This window comes from Lynx canadensis, chromosome E3 (genome assembly GCF_007474595.2).
Source record: "Lynx canadensis isolate LIC74 chromosome E3, mLynCan4.pri.v2, whole genome shotgun sequence".
Taxonomy (NCBI): Eukaryota; Metazoa; Chordata; class Mammalia; order Carnivora; family Felidae; genus Lynx; species Lynx canadensis.
Window position 1 is genome coordinate 13,009,869 of NC_044318.1, and position 19,587 is coordinate 13,029,455.

At 42.6% G+C, this 19,587-nt stretch overlaps 1 protein-coding gene across 1 annotated transcript; it reads right to left on the reverse strand.

Annotated features, from left to right (window-relative positions):
* Positions 1-270: 270 nt before the first annotated feature.
* Positions 271-19,368, reverse strand: CEP20 (centrosomal protein 20). The gene is given in 6 exon segments (XM_030300862.1): positions 271-2,065; positions 7,062-7,198; positions 13,906-13,990; positions 15,673-15,701; positions 15,703-15,868; positions 19,310-19,368. Coding segments are annotated over 6 exon segments (522 nt in total). The 5' UTR covers positions 19,338-19,368; the 3' UTR covers positions 271-1,988.
* Positions 19,369-19,587: the final 219 nt, after the last annotated feature.

Genomic DNA, 19,587 nt, shown 5'->3' on the forward strand with positions numbered 1-19,587 from the left:
ATGCTCTTCTGAAGCCCTAAATGGCCACGTCCCCGGTTACAACACCGTCCCCACCAGCCCCCGGGGTGAAGAGTAAGTGTGGCAGGTGAGGTGGCTGATGGCAAGGGCACACGCGGGGCACAGCTCCCTCCCTTCACCCTCCACCCAGGCTGCCGGGGAGCCTGCAGGGGGAAGGGGGGGCCTGGGGAGCCACCTCCAACCATTCTTCCCGTCCTGGCGTCCACCTCTTGATGACCGAACAGGCACAGGAACAGCCTCTGCACAAAGACGAGTTGCTCCAGTGTTTTTTATTAAATGATACATCGAAAGTATAAAAGTGGCCTGGGTACAAACAAATGACAGGACAATGCATACAAAAGCACTATCGACTACAAGCGACAATTCTGTTCAGCTTCTATCGTGATGACTTTATATCAGTATCCAAAATGATAAAGTCCAGAATTTTTTCTTAATCTAGTCCTGCATGATTGTAATTCCTGAGGTAAACTTAGCGTCCATTGCCAACATCCTTGCATGTAAACCAAGTCTTCTGAGAAGAATTCAGATATTCATATCCCCACACCCAATACAACAGAATTCGTAACTTAAGTTACCATAGATTACAGATTTAATTTTAAAAATGGAAATGAGCCCTGATGGCACTTCTCTATCTATGTAAGTAATTCTAGCTCGTCAATAGGCCCTCGCAAAATCCTCTCACTTGTCAAGTATGTCTTGAGGGGACTTCTTTAAACTTTTGGCACTCAGATAAAAATTCTTGGTTAAGGTGTAAGGACTGAACGCTGACCACCGCACAGAAAGTCAATAATAAGTGTCAGTAATTTCCACAGGCAGCACAGAGTCCGCACCCTGAAGAGGACTCCAATTTTTCCAGCTCCAGCCATGATCACTTTCCCTGTGGAAAATGTTCAAGATAAACGCGGTCGGTAAACGGGAGCCCGCGCAGTTCACGCCCAGAACACGCTTTGCGACTTGCGGCCGACCGGGCGCTATTGTAACAGGTGTTGTCAGGGATATCGGTCTGGAGACTCCACGTTATAAAAATGTCTGAATAAATATCAAAATAGCATTTTAGAGATCGCACACTAAGAGCTCTTACCGTTTTTTTTTTTTTATTCCAAGAACGAAAAACTGGCATTTAATGAGACTTCCGGAGCCCGAGTAGGTAGTGGCAGCCCCTGGCGTAGCTCGCCTTGTAAGTGCACAGCTGAAGGCCACACGGAGGTTACACAATGCCATCTTTTAAAAAGTGCCTTCTGGTATTTCTCCTAAAGCCTGTCTCTTCATGCTTACTCCACATTCTTTATATAATGAAATAAACTCTTTGTTTTACTTACAGCAAAATTAAAAGAATTATTTCCCCCTCTTCCTTTTAATTAAATCTTCCAATAGAAGCCAAAATGGTCCAAGGAAAGAAAAAGTACATTGTTACCTAGTTTAAAAGTTCAAATTTAGATAGTAATTCAGATATCTAAACCTAATTATAAATGGTTATCTGAAAAACCACTAATCATAAGGAAAAAAACAAAGTTTATAGAAAATATTTTCTGGCTTTAGTGTTCTTTTAAATGTTTTCTCAGAACATGAATGGATTTTTCTACAAATCCACCTAATTCCAGCCCGAAGGAAATTTAATTAATGTAACCTTGTTAAAGAGCAGAGCATATGGCTATAAAGGCCTGAACTTTTTTTTTTTAAGAACATAGAGGTACTAATAAAATCCCTCTAGCTCTTACAAATTTAAAAAACTTTATCATACCTTCTGAAAACAGTATTTTTTTTCTCTTTCAAGTCAAATCCAAGAAGCTGGAAGCTACAAGTTAGTTTTTATTCACAAATGTAGTAAAACAGGAGGGGCTAAATGTTTTGCAGAAACTCGAATCTCTACAAAGTACAAACATTAGTGATGTATTTTGGTAATGTTGGCAGAATAAATATGGTACTGAATACACACAATTTTAAGACAAAAGACGCCCCAGATGGAAATGTCATCTCTTTACTGCTTGAGAAACAAGAGGATCTTCAATATTATTAATACTCCCCTTCTCCTTTCTTAGGTGGTCATCTGAAATTAACAGAAACAAATGTCAGTACTTATCCCAAGTCAAAATAAGCAGTGTGCAGACATATCTACGTGTATTTTTGAATGCTGTATCTTGAATATTATAGGAGTTCTTTTTTTGAAAGAGATTTCAAATGTTTATTTTTGAGATACAAAGACAGAAAGAAGGAGGGGGGGGGGGGGGGGGGGGAGAGAGAGAGAGAGAGAGAGAGAGAGAGAGAGAGAGAGAGATACAGAATCCGAAAGAGGCTCCAGGCTCCGAGCTGTCAGCACGGAGCCCGACAGTGGGCTTGAACTCGTGAACCACGAGATCATGACCTGACCTTAAGTCGGACGCTTAACTGACTGAGCCACCCAGGCGCCCCTGATATTGTAGGAGTTCTTCAGGTGACTTGGGACAAAGAAAGGAACTCACCATTTTTTAAACCATTATTGAGGAAATCGGAAATGTTTAGTACTAAAGACTCACTCTCAAGGGTGGAACAGAGAGCATCCTGGAGTAAACCCATGGGTAAGTAGTAGTTATAAACTTCTCTTACACGATACGTAAGGAATGGAATTTGCAAGGACAGTGTTCAATGAGCATTTTGAAGGATGCCTAAATTCTTCAACTAAGAAGAACTTTGAAACTAAGTTCTACCTTTAAAACTAAGAAGTAAGAAACTTTTCTTCAAACAGAAATGCCTCTCGGCAGCACCCTCTTGTGGCCAGAAAAAAAAAACTAGCAGTTTACATCTTCCTACCCAAATCAGAAAAGTATCGCAGAAATTGTAGAAAATCTTCAGTCAAAAACACAACAGTAAAGCTCCAGGAAGAGTTCAGAAACGCCCAAGGCCCCAGTGACCACCCCCTGTGCTCTGGCAATAGAAGGGGCCCTAGTCACTTCTGCTGAATTTCTTTTGTCATGGAGGCAAAGGGGTAGAGGGCAGAAGTGTTCTAGATTAAAAGAATCAAATGCAACAAAAATGCAATGCAAAGACTAAATTCTGAGAATTGTGAAGAACTGAAAATATTCCCCAGACGCTTTTTACAATGGAAAAACCCATTTTTATGACAACTAGATGACAAGAGAAAAAGAATACAAATCTAGGCAGTTGTTAGAAATATGCAATTTTAGCACCACAAGCACATACTGGATTTTCTTTTCTTGATGCTTCTTTATTTTAATTTTTTTTTAGTGTTTATTTTTGTGTGAGAGAGCGAGACAGAGACAGAGCGTGAGCAGGGAAGGGGCAGAGAGAGGGGGAGACAAAGAATCTGGAGCAGGCTCCAGGCTCCGAGCTGTTAGCACAGAGCCCGACGTGGGGCTCGAACCCACAAACCAGGGGATCATGACCTGAGCCGAAATCAAGAGTCTGACACTTAACCGACTGAGCCACCCAGGTGCTCCTGGATTTTCTAATTCTAAAGACAATTTGCTTCTACACCCATTCCCACTAGTCCACCACAGCTGATCACCCTCATGAAAAATGGGAGACTACTGGGCTGGATCACAGATGACTACCTCCCTCATTTTTAGGCAGCTTTGCTGGACAGAACAAAACTGAGGCCACAACCATTTCAGGTTTTCTAGAAAAGCACTGTAAAGAAATGAAGTTGTTATGCATGTACCTTACAGATGGGCTATCAAGCTCCGTTAATGATTTTCTCTGCTATGAGATATCTGGTTTTTTATTTATACCCAAAACTACTTTGCCTCCATATTTCAAGCACTAATACCAGCACCACTAATGAACTGGTTACCATTCCAAAGGTGAGAGTGTCTACAATAAACCCTCTTTTTTTCAGCACTCTGAAAGCTCTGATAAAGGAAGTGCTTTCATGCTGGAATGCTTTAGGCTTGTGTTCAAATAAAAGAGAATTTCATTTTAAGTGTTTTATGTTTCAGTCGGATGAGCTTCTGTAGAGATCAGGTATTGTAATCTGAAGAATAATTATTTTCATGTCTCCATAACCTTGTCAATGTTGTCAAATCAAACACATTTCCATCAAACAGTAAGCTAGAATCCAGAAAGTAAACAGAATCCTCGAGTGTGCGACTGGGACACAATGCAATTTTGGGCTGATAATTCCTCACAAATCATTGCACAGGGGCGCCTGGGTGGCTCAGTCAGTTAAGCGTCCGACTTTGGCTCAGGTCATGATCTCGCAGTCTGTGAGTTCGAGCCCCGCGTAGGGTTCTGTGCTGACGGCTCAGAGCCTGGAGCCTGCTTCCGTTTCTGTGTCTCCCTCTCTCTCTCTGCCCCTCCCCCACTCATGCTCTGCCTCTCTCTCTCTCTCTCTCTCAAAAACAAACATTAAAAAAAAATTTGTTTTTAATCATTGCACAAAGAGTTCATTGTTATCAAGAAAATTTTTGACGGTCAAGAAAAATAACTTGCAAAATCACGGTTCTTCTTTAGTTCAGCTGCCATCCTCATTTCTGAGCTTTCCACAGAGTAAGCGCCCAAAGGTTTACTCTAAGCGGAGTCTCTGAAGGCCCCAAAGTAACTAATGCACTCTCCTCCCTCTCCCTCTTTGGCTCGCCCGCGCTCGCTCGCTCGCTCTCTCCCTCCCTCTCTCTTCCACTCCCCAGCCCTCCCACCTCCCAGGTGTGAAGCCACAACTTGCTACTCTGTGACCCACATCTCAAAACAACAGAACTCAGTTAAGAAATACTCGGTTCCTTGTAACTTTGTTGTTAGCCATTAGCCATGAATGAGATCGATTAGAAAAAGCTTACAAGCGGGGCCACCACATGGATGGAGCTAGAAAAGATTATGCTAAGCGAAGTCAGTCAGAAGAGTAAATACTCTATGATTTCACTCCTATGTGGAATTTAAGAAACAAAACACACGAGCAGAGGGGGAAGAAAAGAGAGGCACCCCAAGAAAGAGACTCTTAACTAGAGAGAGCACACCGAAGGTCGCCAGAGGGGAGGCGGCTGGGGGTGGGGGAAAGAGGTGATGGGGATGAAGGAGGACACCTGCGATGAGCACCAGGTGTTGTAGGCAAGTGCTGAATTACTACGTCGTACAACGGAAGAAAATAAAAATGAAAAGCTTGCAAGCCAGAAACGTGCTTTCTCCAGAGATTATTTTCCCTCATGGGAATGAAAATACCCGTGTCGCGGGTCTGCCGCGTGGAGCGAGTGTTCATGTGTATAACATCCCCTGGTGGCAATTACACGGAGAAACTGCGATTATCGTACGCTCTCGGTAGGCACGTCACCTGGTAAAGCCGCTCTGGAGGGGAATCAGACAGTATCTACTACATTTTTTAGTACGTACATGCTCTGAACCAGCAACTGGACTTCTGGGCATCCGCACAAGACAAACACCTGTGTGGGCAGGAAGTAATTCTATACGGCTACATGGTAGAAGCCAAAAATTAAAAACATAACAGCACATCGGTAAAGAACGATTAGCAAAGCCACGCGATACTACACGAAGTTAAGAACGAGGTAGAAGGGGATGTCCACGTGCTGACAGGACAAGTGAAGAAAAGCCAACTGCAGGAGGACACGCACAGGAGCAGAATACGTAAATCCACAGGAAACGGATCTCGAGGGAGACCTGCCGACCTGCTAACGGGGGGCCTTCCCTCCGTGGAAGGGAGGGAAAGCGGGGAGTTGGCCGAGACAAGACGGAAGAGACGAAAGGGAAGTTTACACTGTATTATCTGAACGTTTCGACATTTACTCACGTAATTGTTTTAAGTACTTGCCGGCCAGCAGGCACTCATGACAGTTCCTCACAAACCCCGAAAAGTGTACAAGAAGGGCACGGAGGGATGCCGACTCGGCTAAAAATGATCAGCTGCAGGCTTCAGAGGAGTCACCTAACTTCTCAGGGTCAGTTTGCTCAGCGTAAAGTAAGGAGGTGGAATGATTTCTTTTTCAACGGTCTATCAGCTCAGCATTCTAAGATAATGGATAACTCGTAGTGAAATCAGAAATCACCTCCTCAAGAGGTCGCCTTGCCTCACAAATACTTCACTTTCAGATCCGAGGAGACACAGCAAGCATTTGGCATGATCAATACTGCTCACAGCAGCTTAAGAAAACTACCAAGGGCGATCTGTATTTCAGAGGTTTCTACAAGTTTCTTTCCACATTCCAGGGCTATAGCTGTTCTGTTAATCTGCTGCCTGAGCCCCACCTATGACCGGCCTTAGAAAGAGGTCAACTCGACCGACCGAAGCTGGAAAGGAGGAGCTAATAAACCACTCAGTTCAGATTAGCAAAATGACAGCCTATTGCTGATGTGAACAAAACAACAGAAAGCTCATTTGAAGAGGGAGCATTCTGAAAGAAACCGAGGCTGTCCTCCTAAGAATTCGTTATTTATAGGTAGCTGCCAGTCTTCCACAAACAGTATTCTAAAAATGCAAAGTGGGGGAGGGGGCGCCTGGGTGGTTCAGTCAGTCTGACTTGGCTCAGGTCATGACCTCGCAGCTTGTGGGTTCGGGTCCCAAGTCGGGCTGTGTGCTGACAGCTCGGAGCGCAGAGCCTGTTTCGGATTCTGTGTCTCCCTCTCTCTCCGCCCCTCCCCCACTCATGCTGTCTGTCTCTCTCTCTCTCTCTCAAAAATAAATAAACATTAAAAAATTTTTTTAAATAAAAATGCAAAGGGTACAGAAACATGTGGCTTCTCTATCTGTAAGCAGAGATCTTTCCTCACTTTTCGGGGGGGGAAGTGATGATTTGATAAAATGCTATTTGTTCAGTATACCAATAATCTAACCTGCTCCAAAGAGTACAAATCTATGTGAAAATCAGGTTTTTCCAAACTTCTGTATAGAAATAATATCTGAGAATTTTGTCCAGTCATTCCCCTCCAGATTCTCCTACCAAAAAGCATTTTGTTTTTAGGATGATAAGTAACACAGACCAAAACTGTATTAAGTGTAAGTAGAATTAAACTATGACTCAAAAGCTCAAGAAAAACTATTCCAGAGAGAAATATTTAAGAAAATATACGTGCTGACAGCAAAATGATGAATTTCAGGAAATTCATACCCCTTTGCCTTCTTCCGCTAGGTTGTCTGCCAAGATCTGGGTTTGGAGGCTGAAGTGAAGACCCTCTCGAAAATGGATTTTGGAGGTCCTCCTTAGTTCCGTGCAAGAAATGAGCTAAAATTCCATATAAAAGAGGTCTATAGCAGGAAGAAAACCACAATCAGTTAAAATTATAGATACAGGAAAAGCTTAAAACAAACCTCTATGTTTATGTTTATTTTGAGAGAAAGCGAGCATGCACGCACAGAGGAGAGGGACAGAGGGAAAGAGAGAATCCCAAGCAGGCTCCACGCTCAGCACAGACCCCGACTCGGGGCTCATCTCATAACCATGAGATCACAACCTGAGCTGAACTCAAGGTTGGGTGCTCAACCGAGCCATCCAGGCGCCCCCAAAACTCTACTCTAAGGCAGCCTCTGCCACCTGAATGGCCAGGTAATTCTCTATACTTAAAGAAGATGCAGGGTTACTATCCAAATCACAAACTATTCATGCTTTTTTAAATTTAAGAGTACCATTTGGGGTACCTGGGCGGCTCAGTCAGTTACGTGTCTGACTTCGGCTCAGGTCATGATCTCACGGTTTGTGAGTTCGAGCCCCACATCGGGCTCTGTGCTGACAGCTCAGAGCCTGGAGCCTGCTTCAGATTCTGTGTCTCCCCCCCTCTCTCCCCCTCCCATGCTCATACTCTGTCTCTCTCTGTGTCTTAATAATAAACATTTAAAAAAATATTTAAATTTAAGAGTACCATTTAACTCGAAAGACAATTTAAAAATCCAGAGAACCCACGTTACCAACTTAAACATCAACTAAACTGAAATGCAAAGTCAAACAATACACAGGAATTCAGCTTTTCAACTTAAGTCCAGTGTAAGACTTCCCAGTACCTAGCACTGTCTGAATACAACAGGTATTCAGGAAACGCTGGATGAATAAATCCTTGTCAATTAGGTCATATGTCTCAAGAGCCAGGCTGCCTGGGTTCAAATCCTGGATTTACCACTTGACCTCAACAAGATTCTTAATGTCCCCAGCCTCTTAAATGTTTTTTCCTCTACAAATGAGGATAAGTGTAGTCCTTACCTCCTAGGGTTATTGTGGACTAAATGAGTTCATAAATGTCAAGGGTTTAAAACCATGCCTGGCACATATTAAATGGCATATAAATGTTAGCTGTTCAGGAGTCAGGTAAGAACTAATATTTAATAAGCTATTTTTAGGGCAGGCAGTTTAAAGAAAAAGTGATTTTACAGTTCCAAATCACTTTCCATTCTATCTTCGCCCTGTAGATGTCATAATCATCATCCCCAATTTATACGTGAGAAAACCATGGCTCAGGGAAGATATGCTGGAGATTTCTTAAATTTTTGTAATGTTTTTATTTATTTTTGAGCCAGAGAGAGACAGAGCATGAGCAGGGGATGGGCAGAGAGAGAGGGAGACACGGAATCCGATGCAGGCTCCAGGCTCTGAGCTGTCAGCACAGAGCCTGACACAGGGCTCGAACCCACAGACTGTGAGATCATGACCTGAGCCGAAATCGGACGCTTAATGGACTGAGCCACCCAGGCGCCCCTGGAGATTCCTTAGATAGTAAGTAAACAAACTTTCCAGTTGAATCCCAAGTCCCATACTCTTTGCATTACAATATACTGCTCAGAGATGTACCCGAGCATCCCTGCACAAACGGAAGCTATGCGGCTGACGATGGGAGAGACAGAAGCACACCAGAAACGTTTCCAATCTCATCACTGAAAATACAACTTAACTGAGTTTTTGGGGACAACTATTTAGTAGCTGGTGTGATAGCTTAAAGTATGACATTCCTTTCCCTCCAAAAGGTGGGGCCTAACTGCCTTCTCCTGGAGTGTGGGCTCAAGTCACTTCTTTGAACCAAAAAACGTATTAAATGAGAGTGCTGTGCAACTTCCAAGACTGGTCACAAACCACCGTGCCCCTCGGCTTCCTCCTTGCCTTCTCTGCTGGGTCATAAGGACATTCAAGCTGTCCTAGGAATGGTACCATGGAAGGAATGGAGTCTCATGCAAGCAGCCATGTGAGTGAGCCACACAGAAGGGATCCTCCAGCCCTAGCCACGTCTTCAGACGACGACGTCCCTGGCTACCCTTTAAGCGGATCTCCTGAGAAATGCCCCACTAGCCCCACCCAGAGATTTCTGACCACAGATATGAATGTTCGTTGTTACAAGCCACCAAATCCTAGGCAGTGTGTTACGCAGCAATAAGTAACTCCTTGCATGCCAACTGTTTCATAACACAAGGAAAGGAGGAAAGTAAGTTTCTCTATTTAGATGCCTCAACTCGGGGCGCCTGGGTGGCTCAGTCGTTAAGCGTCCGACTTCGGCTCAGGTCACGATCTCGCGGTCCGTGGGTTCGAGCCCCGCGTCAGGCTCTGGGCTGATGGCTCAGAGCCTGGAGCCTGTTTCCGATTCTGTGTCTCCCTCTCTCTCTGCCCCTCCCCCGTTCATGCTCTGTCTCTCTCTGTCTCAAAAATAAATAAACGTTAAAAAAAAAAAAAAAAAAAATTTAAGATGCCTCAACTCTTATGAAAGGAATAGATCTTACCATCCAGGAACATAAAATAGGGTCTTTTCGTTTATTTTAAACCATGTGTCCCAAAGAGCTAAATTGGTTCAAGAAGATTTTTAAATTTAAACAATCTTGTTCTTAACATCAATAAAGTTTTTAAGATTTAAAATTTTAAGATTCAGATATTTTTAAATGTTATTAGAAAACAAAAAACTAGGGGCGCCTGGGTGGCGCAGTCGGTTAAGCGTCCGACTTCAGCCAGGTCACGATCTTGCGGTCCGTGAGTTCGAGCCCCGCGTCGGGCTCTGGGCTGATGGCTCAGAGCCTGGACCCTGTTTCCGATTCTGTGTCTCCCTCTCTCTCTGCCCCTCCCCTGTTCATGCTCTGTCTCTCTCTGTCCCAAAAATAAATAACGTTGAAAAAAAAAAGAAAACAAAAAACTAGTATATTTAATCCACAAATTCATGGATACTAAGATTTTTAAAAAATAAAAGTTAAGGGGCGCCTGGGTGGCTCAGTCAGTTGAGCGACCGCCTTCGGCTCAGTCATGATCTCACGGCTCGTGAGTTAGAACCCCGCTCTGTGCTGACAGCTCGAGCCTGGAGCCTGCTTCGGATTCTGCACCTCCTCTCTCTGCCCCAACCCACTCACATTTTGTCTCTGTCTCTCTCAAAAATAAATAAACTTAAAAAAAAATTTATGAAAAAAATACAAGTTAAAAAAGGAGAATATTTTTCAGGTTTGGCCTTACAATACTTTATTTGCAACGGTAAAAACACAGAAACTCTGAAACTAGTCTTCCTCATAATTTGGCAAACTCATTCGGTGGCATGCTTGACCTAACATAAGGCTATTTTAGACTTTATCCTACTTTGTGTGCAAATTCTTAGTTTCTCTGAAACATATGAATGTGTTTGTGGAAAACCACTTTACAACTCACACTGGCACATGTATCTAGTATGTGGTGTACTTACCATTTTACCTTTTTTCCCCCAGCTCTACTGACGTATAACTGAGAAATAAAATTGTAAGGTATTAAACTATATAAGGTGATAACTTGATATTTATTGTGTGTATATAAATTTATATATAAATATCTATATATACACACACACACACGCAAAGGAATTCTCCTCAGGCGAATTAAGTAACATATCCATCATCTCACACATTTACTTTGTCAATGTGTGTGTTACTTTTGTGGGTGAGAAAAATTTCAATCTTACAATCCATGTTACTTTTTAAAATCTGAAAACTTCACAACAGAAGTGTTTTAAACAAAGCAGTAACTGTCTTTCAGAAAGCAAACTGCGGGCAGTTTGAAGTGTAAGTTGGCAAGAAAGTGAATAGAGACAGAGAAAGCAGACGGCTTCTCAACAACACAGCGTGGGGCAGCGGGAGTGGATGGGAGATACCGCAGAGGTAGAAGGGATGCGATGTGCAAAGTGACTGGTGGGGAAAGGACTGGAGCCACAAACATAATGGACTCTGAGTTTAAGACCCAAATGGCTACATGAGGAACCTACGAGGGGGGTTTAAGGAGATGAAAACAGCAGATTTAATTTTTGGACACAGTGAGTTAAGATGCCAGCAGAAACGTGGGCCCACAACTTAGGGCATGTTTTTGATTTAAAGTGGAGTCACAGCTCAGAGGCAACCATTAAAGACTCAGGCATACTCAGAAAGTGGGCGAGGGGACAAGATGAAAAAGTTTTGTTAAGGACAAAACTTGAGTGGTCACAATTTAAAGGAAGCCTAAAAAGAGCCAATGAAGAAATTGAGAACACTGTTAGGGAAAGAACAAACTTAGACAGTAAATGTCATAAAGACAAATGACAATAGGTGTTTTAAGGGAGAAGAGTCAGTATTACAAAATGCCACAGAAACTCCAGTGAAACTGAGCTTCTCAATTGGAAATACACAATATACAGCCACTCTTGGGCCGGGGCCTTGGGACAAAAGTACAGGGTAAAGGTGGAGTATGATCCTAGAACATTCATTGTGCAAAGACTTGTGGGAAAGTTCAATTAATTGGTATGTCCTTTATAACATTTTTATGGTAGAACCAATTATATCATGAAGTAGAAAGAGAAAAACTCAATAAAGTTTCGAAAGAGAAAACGTAAGATTTCAAAGAAATTTCTTGCTAATGGAAAGGCTGCTTTGAGCCATGTCCCCTGGCCTCCTATGTACATTCTATTTTTATTTTATTTTACATTTTATTTTATATTTATTTTATTTTATTTATTTTATTTTATTTTATTTTATTTTATTTTATTTTGTTTTTGCCATTCAGGGATTCTCTGGGAAAAGTTTAAGCAACTCTGAAGTAAGAAAAGAACCAAGAAACTACTCAAAAGTGGTCACCCTTCCTTTCAAGGGCAGAGTTTCAGTATAAATGGTGATAGGAGAATTTAACATGCAGAGAGGGCAAAAGAGGGGACAGTAACAAATAAAAACAGAGGGTTGGTTTTCACTAAGTTCAATGGTCAAAACAAGTTGATTGGGTTTTGGGGGATCCTAAGTTGAAGTGAAGGAAATATCGGGAGGAAGAGTTCAGCGTGAGTAAGGAACAAGTGATAAAAGATAGTCTCAGATGGGAAATAAAAGTGGGTGGGTGGGGTATGGACCAAGAAACCAAGAAACGGACCCTTAGCAGGACTGTTGCTCAGTCCTCTGAAACCACAGGAATTTTAGCTCCAGGAGCAGACGCCTTATCTTGTTTATTGCTACACACCTTGGATTTGGTGCAGTGTTAGACACACACTCGAACCAAATAAATACCTGCTGAGTTAAAACGAAATAAAACCACCACTATGTGATTATGACTCCAATACAACACTATCTAAAAATTTATTTTTAAGTTTTTATTTCAAAAAAAGGTTATTAAAAAAAGTTCTTGGCACAAAAATAGACCCTCAGATCAACGGAACAGAATAGAGAACCCAGAAATGGACCCACAAATGTATGGGCAACTAATCTTTGACAAAGCAGGAAAGAATATCCAGTGAAATAAAGACAGTCTCTTCAGCAAGTGGTGCTGGGAAAACTGGACAGCGACACGCAGAAGAATGAACCTGGACAACTTTCTTACACCAGACACAAAAATAAACTCAAAATGGATGAAAGACCTCAATGTAAGACAGGAAGCCATCAAAATCCTCGAGGAGAAAGCAGGCAAAAACTTCTCTGACCCTGGCCACAGCAACTTCTTACTCAACACGTCTCTGGGAGCAGGGAAACCAAAGCAAAATGAACTACTGAGACCTCATCAAAATAAAAAGCTTCTGTACAGTGAAGCAAACATCAGCAAAACTAAAAGGCAACTGATGGAATGGGAGAAGATATTTGCAAACGACATATCAGATAAAGGGTTAGTATCCAAAATCCATACAGAACTTATCAAACTCAATACCCAAAAAATAAATAATCCACTGAAGAAATTGGACAATGAACAGACACTTCTCCAAAGAAGACACCCAGATGTCCAAACAACACATGAAAAAATGCTCCACATCGCTCATCATCAGGGAAATATAAATCACACCACACTGAGATACCACCTTACACCTGTCAGAAAGGCTGACATCAACAACTCAGGCAACAACAGATGTTGATAAGGATGCCGAGAAAAGAGGATCTCTTTTGTACTGCTGGTGGGAATGCAAACTGTGCAGCCACCCTGGAAAGCAGTGTGGAGGTTCTTTGAAAAATTAAAAAGAGAACTACCCTACGACCCAGCAATGGCACTACTAGGTATTTATCCAAGGGACACAGTGTGCTGTTTCGAAGGGACACATGCACCCCCATGTTATAGCAGCACTATCACAATAGCCAAAGTACAGAAAGAGCCCAAAATGTCCACTGATGGATGAATGGATAAAGAAGATGTGGCATATACATAAAACGGAGTATTACTCGGCGATCAAAAAGAATGAAATCTTGCCATCTGCAACTACGTGGAAGGAATTGGAGGGTATTATGCTAAGCGAAATTAGTCACAGAAAGACAAATATCATATGACTTCACTCATACGAGGACTTTCAGATACAAAACAGATGAACATAAGGGAAGGAAGCAAAAATAATATAAAAACAGGGAGGGGGGACAAAACAGAAGAGACTCTGAAATATAGAGAACAAACTGAGGGTTGCTGGAGGGGCTGTGGGAGGGGGATGGGCTCAGTGGGCAAGGGGCTTAAGGAATCTACTCCTGAAATCATTGTTGCTTCATGTGTTAACTAACTTGAATATAAATTATAAAAAATAATAATTATAGGAAAAAAAAGTTCTTACATTGTGTTATCCTTTGATTCTTCAAATGCATTTAGTTCCCGAATGAGAAACTGTCTGTCCAATGGTACTACAGGCTGACCAGATTCTGGAGGAAAAATCAGGTGTCTTTATTCATCTAAAAAGCACATATGATTTTGATAAGAACCACTCACCAGGTATACAGACTTCTCAGATTTTCAGTAGGAGAGGCAAAATGGCACAGCACTTTGGAAACGGGTTGAGCCATTCCTTACAAAGGTGAGCATGTACTTACCACACAACACCTTGCAATCCCACTCTTAGCTCTTTACTCAAGAGAAACGAAAGCTTACTTTCACACAGAAACTTGTGTGTGAATGTTTATGGCAGCTTGATAATTGCCAAAAACTACAACCCACTGGCGATAATGGATAAAATCGGCACAGCCATACAAATGAGTGCTATTCAGGGGGAAAAAAACCCAACACAGCTGAATCTCAAATGCATTATGCTAAGTGAAAGGAAGCGGACTCAAAAGGCTACTTCCTGAATGGGTTCATTTCTATAACATTCTGGAAAGGCAAATGACAGGTACAGAAAACAACAGATCAGTGGTTGCTAGGGGTGGGGGTAGACAAAGAAGTTGACCACAACAGGGCAGAGAATTTTTTGAGGTGATAAAAAAATACTCTACATCGAGACTGTAACTGAGGTGGTAGTTACAAAACTATGCATTTGGTAAAATTCATCGCAGTGTATACTGAAAAAGGTATATTGTACTGTTAACTATACCTCAGTTTTTGAACAAAACCGAGACACTTAATATGAAACTTAAAATGATGGTTACCATATTTCATTTAGGGAAGCCCAGTCCAAGACCGCATTCATTCTATTTTCACAATTTTCTTCTTTTCTGAGTACTAATAGTATTATGTAGCCATCTGTAACAACTGAGGAAAGTGGCTACTGATACTGAAGATCCTTAGACCACGAAAAATCCTGGTCTTTATTCAGTTAAGGTATATGCTTAACATTAAATAAGACATCTAGAATATCAATAAAAGGGCTGTTAAATCAAAGTTCAGCATCTCAAAGAACTCATTCTCTCTTCCAAAATCTACTTCATGGTTTCTTTTCTTTAATGAGAGGTGAAACAATCTTAAAGCACAGAGCAAACCTTAAACAAGGCCATGAAATGATACAGGTGCAATCCTTCCAATCCCATTTCTCCCTCAGCCCAGAGGAAAGTCTTGACTACCGTGCATTCCTTTCAGTTCTTTACTTTCTTCACAAATAAAATTTAACAGACAAATGTCTCTTCAACTGTCCATCTCCTCCCCCCAATACCAAGGTTACCCCAATAGGAAAGTAAACTCCTTCCTAATCCATTTAAAATATCATGCTTTTACACACATTGCATATATCCCTCACCTATAATAGTAGCAGTATTTTAAAGTTTTATCTCTAGTTCTTCTAGTTTTTTAACAAAAACTATATACATCAAAACTGTATTTTTAAAGTATATCTATAGAAAAAAGCTAGCAGCAAACAAAATGTCAACAACTGCTTATTCTCAGTATCAGGCGATTTTTCAAAGGGTGCACCTAGTGTTTATTTTTTTCCCCTACAATACAGTAAGCCCCGTGAGAACTTGTTCAAGCTATGGAAAGAACCCATGAGATGTTTATGTCCCTGTCACTCAGATGACACTGTGGTAATGGAATCGGATTTCCAGCGTAAACATTTTCTGAGAATTGAGGGCAGGGAAAAAGCAGATGTTGTTTCAGGTAAGTAACAATAACCTCTTACCTGATATGAGGACAGATGCTGTATACTTATTTGTTGAATTCCAAATACTCCCGAATTAATTCATTAATTAGAAGGTTTTCATGAGACAACGGCGGTCGGGGTTCACTTTCATCATGCAGGGCATTGAAAACTTCAGCTCGGATCCTTGCTTTTAAATGCCCTAATACTCCTCTTTTCTCCAAGGTGTCCTTTAAAACTGTTAAATATAAAATATTATGTTTCAATTATAGAACAAATTTGGTCATTCTTTTTTTTTTTTTTTTAAGTAATCTCTACATCAACATGGAGCTCAAACTCATTCAAACTCTTGAGATCAAGAGTCGCACACTCCACCAACTGAGCCAGCCAGGCACCCCTCAATTCTTAGGCATACTTGGAAGAAAAATGTGTACCTAGTAAAGTGGCCTAATACCCACTGTTTCGATCTAAACAACGTGCTAAATGGAAGTTATCCAATTAGCTACCACAATTCATGTTTGTAATAAAAATATAAAGTTCTCAAGTTGCAATGATTTGCTATTTTAATATATTTAAGTAAACTCAAGTTTATCTTTCTAACATCATCACTGTCAGTAGCTATAGTCTGGTATGCATCTTTAGTGAGGGAGGAAAAGGGAGCATAGAATTAGCTCACCGGAGCCTGAAATTAACCCTTACTGTCTCGTATGTTTTCAAGAGTGTTTAGCACTGCAGATAGGTTCTATATTCACGAAAATCTCTGGTGTAGAAAGATGATTAAAGACAATGAATGCATTCCATAAAAGGAAGGAATATGTTGTCTTTTGATAAAAACCTATGCTATCCAGAACCCTTGGGGAATGGCCCATTCAGAGCAAAAAGGTATTTTGGGTTTGTTTTTTTTAAGACACAAGTTAATTTCCTAAAAAACAACAGGATTCTGAAATTATAAGCCTAGTTAGAAATCTAACACGTAGATTAGCCTAGTTAGAAATCTATCACTGCCACCTTGAGACATCGGGGATATATATGTTGAGTGTAATCTAACTTCTTGAGGAGCAAGGGTCGGATTGCTGTATCAGTTATGCTAATGAGATTTAACTATAAATGTTAGTATAGATACTGACGGGCACCGGGCTGAATTGGCATCATTCCTTGCAGTGATCTGGAACCTTCTTCGTTCACATTGTCCCTCAAGGCTAAGTAACAAACCCAGACAATCAACACCTCTCACCCACAGTGCCTAGAACACAGTAAGAGCTCAAAAACTCTACCTGGGAACATTATAATACAGGGTGTAATAAACATAGTTTAATACTACTGTGCCCTACCCAAGGCACCAAATAAGTACATCAACATAAAGAAAAACTCATAAACAGAGCCCAAAGAACTTATCCATTTGTCACAAAATTCCTTTAAAGCTTTATTATACAACAACAAAAACCTGGGTCTTAGGATTCCATTACAGAGATACAATCTAGACTGAATTTTAACCTTTTTTGCTCCTTGTTTTTAAATCATCCCTTCAACCTATTTGGCAGGTATGCAAGTACAGTTATCACCCAATCAGACTTTGTAACAGGCCCATAAAAGGAAGGTCCAGCCTTATCACAGTCTTGGGATCATAACCGAACCCGTTCTTTAACTCCATCTTTGGAAGTAGATGGGAGAGTTTTCGCTGGCCAGGATCCTGTCCCAAAGGCTGTATGTGCACACAGCACAGCCTCAAACTCAGCAGAGAAATGCGAATTAATGAAGCTGGAGTTAGGAAATCTAGGCTGTCCGTCTCATCGCCAGCTCACGCCTCAGTTGCCCTCTCCAACATGATGAGCTCCACCTCTCGGAGGCAGAACCAAGGGAGATGCAAAGATGTGCAAGCTTCAAAAAGGCACAAGTCCATACAATGTACGATAACTGACTGGGAAACATATGTCACTGAGATTCTCTTCAACACAGAGCATATTCAGAACTGGGCAACGCAGAAAAAACATAAAGGGCTCCCTAGATCTGTGAAGGACACTCACTCCTAAACCCCAGAGTTACATCTTCTTTTGGGGTTCTGTATTATTTTGCCCTTCCTGCTATTTATTATGTTTAAAACACGGTGCTATAACAACTTCAGAAAGAGGTTCTTAACTTGCCTTAATATCCCAAAATACCTTTATTTTTTTTTTTAAGTTTATTTATTTGGGGGGGGGGGAGAGAGCGCATGAGCAGGAGAGGGGCAGGGAGAGAGGATCCCAAGCAGGCTCCCCACGGTCAGCGCAGGGCCCCCACGTGGGGCTCCAACTCGCAACCGCAGGATCGTGACCTGAGCCTAAATCAAGAGTGGGTGGCTTAACCAACTGAGCCACCCAGGTGCCCCCCTCCCCAAAGTATCTTTAAATCCTCTGAAGAGGGGCACCTGGGTGGCTCAGTGGGTTAAGCCTCTGACTCTTGATTTAGGCTCAGGTCACGATCTCGTGTGAGTTCGAGCCCTGGCATCGGGCTCTGTGGTGGCAGTGCAAAGCCTGCTTGGGATTCTGTCCCTCTCCCTCTCAAAATAAATAAATAAACTGAAAAAAATCTTAAAAAAAAAAAAAGATAAATCCTCTGGAGCTGATGCAATATCACATGTGTTACGTATTCCCTGCGGAGAGTGAGATCGGATTCCCGTGAACTCTGTTCTTGTGGATAAAGGCATGCCTTTTCCAGGACTGTTCACCAGCCCAGCGCCCAAACACACATTTACGTCAATGCTTCCAGCATCCTCTTCTCAAAGGGATTCAACCCCTCCCTGCCAAATCTTTAAGAATTACTGATTTGGATCCCAAGTTCCCTGAAAACTCAACTGGTTTTATTAACTGGGTAGCAGTATCACCCAGGGATTAAGACCTGGCCTTCAGGTGCGGCTGATCTAGGCTCTCGCACTGGGCCTCCTAGCTAAGGCGCTTTGCGCGAGCTATTTCACCTCTCGGCACCTCTATTTCCCAGTCTATAAAATGGGCATGAGATTGTGACACAGGATCTATTATGCAATACTGGGATTGGGTAGTGCTTGACATTTAAGGCTCTGTCGCTTGTAACTATAACTACTATTATTTGTCTGGACATCCGATCACACAAAATCAACGGTGAACAAACGTTTCCAGCTTAATCGACTCGCACCTTTGTGGAACTCTGTTGAAAACTCCTGGAGAATGGCCAGGCAGCTTCCCAGCGCCAGTTTTTCCCCATGGAGAGCGGGACGCACCTCACAGGTGGCTGCAAGGATTCAGTGACAACTGAGCTAAGGGTTTGGGACTGTACCTAACCCCAATAAATGGCTGTGGGTACTGTCATCACTCAGTCCCACATGAAGGAAGTGGCCCAAAGCTTCGGCCCGAGAGCGATCTCACAAATGCGCCCAGACGCCCAACGTGCAGGACTGCAGGCCCCTCGGGCACATGAGGGTCCCGCAGCTCCTGCTCCAGCTCAAAGCCGATTCCAAAACTGCCCCAGTGCGACCGCTTCCCTCACACAGGGCCCGGGCGCAGCGGCCGCCACACCAGCCGGACGCTCTGCCGACCCTAACGCCGCAGAACGAGCCCCGCGCCCCTGGAAGCCGGACTCTGTTTCGCGCGCGCTCCTTTCGCTCCATCCTTTTCACAAGAGGAAGGCCAGACGCCTTTCACCCGGCAAACGGCCCACGCGCACTCACCGGCCTTGAGCTCGGCGACAGTCGCCATCTTTCAAACCGCCGTCAGGGGCGCGCCTCGGCTGTGCGCACGCGCAGCTCCGCCCCTCCTTCTGCGGCTATGGTCTACAGCCAATAGGTGCGCCCGCTCTCGCTACACTCGGTCCCACCCCTTTCAGTTTTCTGTCTCCGGGGTTGGTCGGGTGGTGACTCTCCGGAGGGATTTCACCAATCAGCGAGCTCTCTAGTGCTGCGGAGAGGGAGGAGGAGTCGGACTAAGATCCTTTACCTTTGCGTGCCAC